The sequence below is a fragment of the Emys orbicularis genome, chromosome 12 (genome assembly GCF_028017835.1).
Source record: "Emys orbicularis isolate rEmyOrb1 chromosome 12, rEmyOrb1.hap1, whole genome shotgun sequence".
Lineage (NCBI taxonomy): Eukaryota > Metazoa > Chordata > Testudines > Emydidae > Emys > Emys orbicularis.
In genome coordinates this window covers 35481569-35487394 of record NC_088694.1, presented here as the reverse complement: position 1 = coordinate 35487394, position 5826 = coordinate 35481569, and the positions used below count along the sequence as shown (strand labels likewise).

The 5826-nt window shown below is 41.3% G+C and overlaps 1 protein-coding gene across 1 annotated transcript; it reads right to left on the bottom strand.

Moving 5' to 3' along the window:
• Nucleotides 1-2339: 2339 nt before the first annotated feature.
• On the bottom strand, nt 2340-3533 carry LOC135886521 (olfactory receptor 10AG1-like). The gene is made up of 2 exons (XM_065414254.1): nt 2622-3533; nt 2340-2345 (listed from the first exon to the last, which is right to left on the bottom strand). The coding sequence occupies exons 1-2, from the start codon at nt 3531-3533 to the stop codon at nt 2340-2342; spliced, it is 918 nt and encodes a 305-aa protein (XP_065270326.1).
• Nucleotides 3534-5826: the final 2293 nt, after the last annotated feature.

Here is a 5826-nt window from a genome sequence, read left to right as displayed (position 1 = left end):
TACACTGTTGACTCATATTTAGCTTGTGGTCCACTATGATCCCCAGATCCCTTTTTCACAGTACTCCTTCCCAGGCAGTTATTTACTATTTTGTATGTGTGCAACTGGTTGTTCCTTCCTAAGTGGAGTACTTTGCATTTGTCCTTATTGAATGCCATCCTATTTACTTCAGACCATTTATCCAGTTTGTCCAGATCATTTTGAATTATAATCCATTCTCCAAATCACTTACAACCCCTCCCAGCCTGGTATCATTCACAAACTTTATAAGTGTACTCTCTATGCCATTATCTAAATCACTCATGAAGATACTGAATAAAATCAGCCCCAGCCCCAGCACTGATCCCTGCAGCATGACCAGTCCTTCCAGCATGACTGTGAACCACTGATAACTACTTTCTGGGAACGGTTTTCCAACCAGTTTTGAACCGACCTTATAGAAGCTCCATCTAGGTTTCATTTCCCTAGTTTGTTTGTGAGAAGGTCAAGGGAGACAGTATCAAAAGCTTTACTAAAGTCAAGATATATCATGTCTACCGCTTCCCCCCAATCCACAAGGCTTGTTAATCTGACAAAGAAAGCTATCAGGTTTGTTTGACACAATTGGTTCTTGACAAATCCATGCTGACCGTTATTTATCACGTCATTTTCTTCTAGGTGTTTGCAAAGTGATTGCTTAATTATTTACTCCATTATCTTTACGGGTACAGAAGTTTAGCTGACTGGTCTGTAATTTCCTGGGTTGTCCTTATTTCCCTTTTTATAGATGGGCACTATATTTGCCATTTTCCAGTCTTCTGGCATCTCTCCCATCTGCCATGACTTTTCAAAGATAATTGCTAATGGCTCAGATATCTCCAGGAGATATCTGAGCCAGCTCCTTGAGTATTCTAGGATGCATTTCATCAGGCCCTGGTGACTTGAAGACATCTAATTTGTCTAAGTAATTTTTAACTTGTTCTTTCCCTATTTTAGCCTCTTCTAATCCTACCTCATTTTCACTGGTATTCACTATGTTAGACGTCCAATTGCCACCAACCTTCTTGGTGAAAACCAAAACAAAGAAGTCATTAAGCACCTCTGACATTTCCACATTTTCTGTTATTGTTTTTTCCCCCTCGTTGAGTAAAGGTCGTACCCTGTCCTTGGTGTTCTTGCTTCTTATGTATTTATAGAATGTTTTCTTGTTACTCTTTATGTCTCTAGCTAGTTTGATCTTGGTTTGTGCCTTGGCCTTTGTAATTTTGTCCCTACATTATTGTATTTGTTTATATTCATCCTTTGTAATTTGACCTAGTTTCCACTTTTTGTGGGCTCTTTTTTGATTTTTAGATCATTGAAGATCTCCTGGTTAAGCCAGGGTGGTCTCTTGCCATACTTCCTATCTTTCCTATGCAGTGGGATAGTTTCCTCTAGTGCCCTTAATAATGTCTTTTTGAAAAACTGCCAACTGCTTTCAATTGTTTTTCCCCTTAGACTTGCTTCCCATGGGATCTTACCTACCAACTCCCTGAGTTTGCTAAAATCTGCCTTCTTGAAATCCATTGTCTTTATTTTTCTGTTCTCCCTCCTACCATTCCTTAGAATCATGAACTCTACAATTTCATAATCACTTTCACCCAAGCGCCTTTGACTTTCAAATTCTCAACTAGTTCCTCCCTATTTGTCAAAATCAAATCTAGAATAGCCTCCCCGCTAGTAGCTTTCTCCACCTTCTGAAATAAAAAATTGTCTCCAATACATTCCAAGAACTTGGATAATCTGTGCCCTGCTGTGTTGTTTTCCCAACAGATGTCTGAGTAGCTGATGTCCCCCATCACCACCCAGTCTTGTGCTTTGGATAATTTTGTTAGTTGTTTAAAAAAAGCCTCATCCACCTCTTCTTCCTCGTTAGGTGGTCTGTAGTAGACGCCTACCATGACATCACCCTTGTTTTTTATCCCTTTTATCCTTACCCAGAGATTTTCAACAAGTCTGTCTCCTATTTCCATCTTGACCTCAGTCCAAGTATATACATTTTTAATATATAAGGCAAAAATTGGCATTTTAAAATATATTTCATTTTGGCTTACATTTGAGGATGGATAATATTTCAGATTTGAATGCAGCTGTCCAGAAAATAAAGGAAAGAAAGAATTTATATTATCAGGATATATTCTTTCATTACATTTGTTCACTTTATTAAAGTTACATCACATTTTATATTTACAAGAAAGCAGATGTGTAAAAATGTGAACCCTACATGAAAGAATTGCTTTGTATATGACATTTCCCTCAAGAGAATATGTTTTCCTCCACTCCTTAAACTATACATAATGGAGTTCAACATGAATATTAAGCTATATCTTGAGGAATATGAAATGTATCTTGCTGAACATGTCTGAAGGAATCGTTTCAGGCTGCTAAGATGTCTAGAATGTGTTTTGAGCAATCTGGAATGCATAATAATCAATAATATGTCTGGTGGACTCTCCAAGGAGTCTAAAATCGATCTTCAGAAATCTAGAACTACTCTTGAGGAACCAGAAATATATCTTGTGGGTTCTGCATTGTCTTTAGAGGAATCTACAACATTATTTGAGGAATATGTGGTGTATTTTGTGGAATCATTTTTTACCTACTAATTTCCTTAGGGCGGCTTTCACTTCCTTGTTCCTCAGACTATGTATGAAGGGGTTGAACATTGGAGTCACAATGGTATAAAACAGAGAGAGCAGTTTTTCAGTGTCCTCTGAGTTCCTTGACTTGGGTCTCAAATACACTATCATACCAGAGCCATAGAATAGTGTCACCACAGCGAGGTGTGAGGAGCAGGTAGAGAAGGCCTTGTGTTTGCCCTCGGCTGAAGGCATATTCAAAATCGTGCTGGCGATTTTAATATAAGAGATAACAATTAAGATAAAAGGGGTGATTATGAATAGCAGAACTGCCATAAACACAGCAGTTTTATTCCTGTAGGTGTCCATGCAGGACAGCTCCAGCAGAGGGGGGATGTCACAGAAGAAATGGTTAATTTCATGAGACCCACAGAAGGGCAAAGAAAACACCAAATATGTCTGCCCAAAATGAACCGGGATGTTGACAAGCCAGGACCCGGCTACCATCCTAGCACAAACCTCCCTGTTGACAATAAGTGTGTAATGCAGGGGGTTACATATGGCCATGTAACGGTCATAGGCCATGGCCGCCAGAAGGAAACACTCTGTGCCACCTAGTAAAAGTAAGAAATACATCTGGGCAGCACAGCCGGTGAATGAGATACTTCCATCCTCTGCCAGGCAATTGGCCACCATCTTGGGCAGGGTGACTGAGGTGTAGCAGATCTCCACAAAGGACAAGTTCCTGAGGAAGAAATACATGGGGGTGTGCAGGGCAGAGTCCAACACTGTGACCAAGACAATGACACCATTCCCTAGCAGGATCACCATGTAGATGACCAAGAAGACCATGAAGAGCAAACCCTGCAGGTTCGTGAGGTTGGAGTATCCCAAGAGAATGAAGCCAGGTGTTGTGGTGTGATTTCCAGTCACCATTGGATGGGTTCATTGGATCTGCAGAGACAACAAAGGTAGAGGACAAGGGCATGTCACTTACTCAGAGTGTTGGCCCATAACTTTCTCTCACAGAGGTGAAATCAGGCATCTCAGCCATCAATAATAGAAACCTGCATAGATACCCACACTCTTCTGATTGTGACAGTCGTATATTCTGTCTAATGTGTGTACGGGAGCGTGGCAAAGTTGCTGCCCCGACACACCCCTTCCTGGCTGGTTGTGGCATGGAAGCAACTTTTGCCTCAGTTTTCCTGATTTTTTCTTTGGCTTATTCTAGCCATAAGAGTGTCCTGGCCGCCCAGTCAGACCACATTGCACAGTCCTTTAGCCAGCAGAAATGTATTCTAATTGAATTGAAAAATGGGCTATTGACCAAAAATTCAATGGAAAACATTGAAAAAAGGTTGTTTGGTTGTTTGTTTGTTTTTAAAAAAAGGAGAAAAAGTTTGGTGGGAAAACACCTCTTTCTGTGCTAAAACTTTTGGTGCCCACTGGAGAATTGTGAAAACCTTTTAAAAAGTACAAAGTGTTGCTTTCTCTCACATTTTAAACCTTTAACAAACTCCATGAGAGGGAGAAAGGCAGATTCTGGCCCCTGATTAATTTAAAGTAGAACGGTCTTTTCCCAAATTAATTAATTGCTGCTGAAAATAAGAAAGAGTTCAATACATAAAAATTAAAATGTTATTTAAGTGTTCAAGACAAGCTGTGAATCACAAAGCAAAGGGATACGAGGAAGAACATTAAAGGCAAATCCAAATAGTGCAGCAACATTCTCTAGGGAAAAAAAAAACAATGAAGGCAAATATTAGATTTTAAAAAAACCCAGATTTTTTAAATAGCATATACGTTTTTCACAGAAATTTTGTATCAAGCCTTTGCTCTTTTTTGACTGGTTTATAGTGTCAGGAAGGAGTTAAAATTCAGTCAGCAGAAAAGACAGAAACTGCTGAGAAGCAAGGACATAGTTTCTGTCAATACATGATAACTTAGTTCAGCTTATCGGTAAGAAGGAACAAAGCTTGTGCCCATGGAAAGGGACAGTTCAGCGAGGTTAGCAAGATCGGGCCCAGACAAGCAAGCAGGAATATTTCAGTAGCACAAACGACAGTGACAATTGTAAACAATTGATAAGCTTATATGCTCAATGCCCGCCCAGTAACTTAGTTCTTAGAATAGAATAAACCCTCACTTCACAGCCCAGAGGATATCTGTAAACATTCAGCCCAACCCCCCACTCCCAACCTCCTTCCCCCGCAAGGTAGTCATAGATGTTTGATGCAATTAAGATGACTTCTATATGTACATACTGTTCTTATTTTTATCTTTGTTCAGGGTTCTCTCTTGACTTGTAACAATGTCTGTCTCTGTATGTACAGATAAATGCAAAAGAATTGACAAGAGAATGTATATAACTGGCCACGGTGACACCATATTTTTGAAGCTGCTTGTCAGTCTTCCCGGTACCGTGAATAAACCCCCTTCAGTATTGTCTGTGCCTGCCTGATTCTTGGGGAAAAGAATCTTTTTGCCTAACAGTTTTGGCGCAGCGAGCAGGGTGTGATCGGGAATCCTCGGAGTGTTTCTCACAACCAGGGATAGAGGTCAGTACCTTTTTACTTACCACCTCTAGCGCACACCTTGGTTTGGGACTCCCCGAGGCACCCCTCCACACCCCTTTTTTAATACAAACCACATACAGGACGCACAGGCAAGAGGACTGAATGAGACTGTGTTTGTGGCCAAGGTTGTTGGGGTGCCGGGATCGCTGGAGGTGAAGGCTGCACTGCCAGGTACTGAGCACCAGGGTGTGTGCTGCAGTGATTGTTGGGGTGCCGGGATCGCTGGAGACGAAGGCTGCACTGCCAGGTACTGAGCACCAGAGCGTGTGCTGCAGTAAACTGAATACAAGGGTGTGCTCAGTCAGTCTCCCCTGAACCATCATTTAAGGGGGTTTCATGAAGCTGGGATACAATGTCTTATGAATTGCCCCAAAATACATCATTGATACCCTCTATGGGGGTGGGGCACTCGTTGGCGTTCCCCAGGGTGCACCAATGATACCCTCTACAGGAGGGAGTCTCATTGACTGGCCCCGGAGAACATCAGGGATGCCCTCCACGGGAGGGAGACTCATTGATTTTATGAAAGGGAAACATGAGAAGGTTCAAAAGATAATGGCAAAAGATGGCTGGAATGAGGGTATGAGTACGATGGATAGCGAGTTGTGGTGGTCTGGTCAGACAAAAGAAAGATTAGGGAAAGGGATCGT

Excerpts from the sequence above, each read along its gene's own strand:
- LOC135886521 (XM_065414254.1), bottom strand. The coding sequence starts at position 3,533 with ATGGTGACTGGAAATCACACCACAACACCTGGCTTCATTCTCTTGGGA.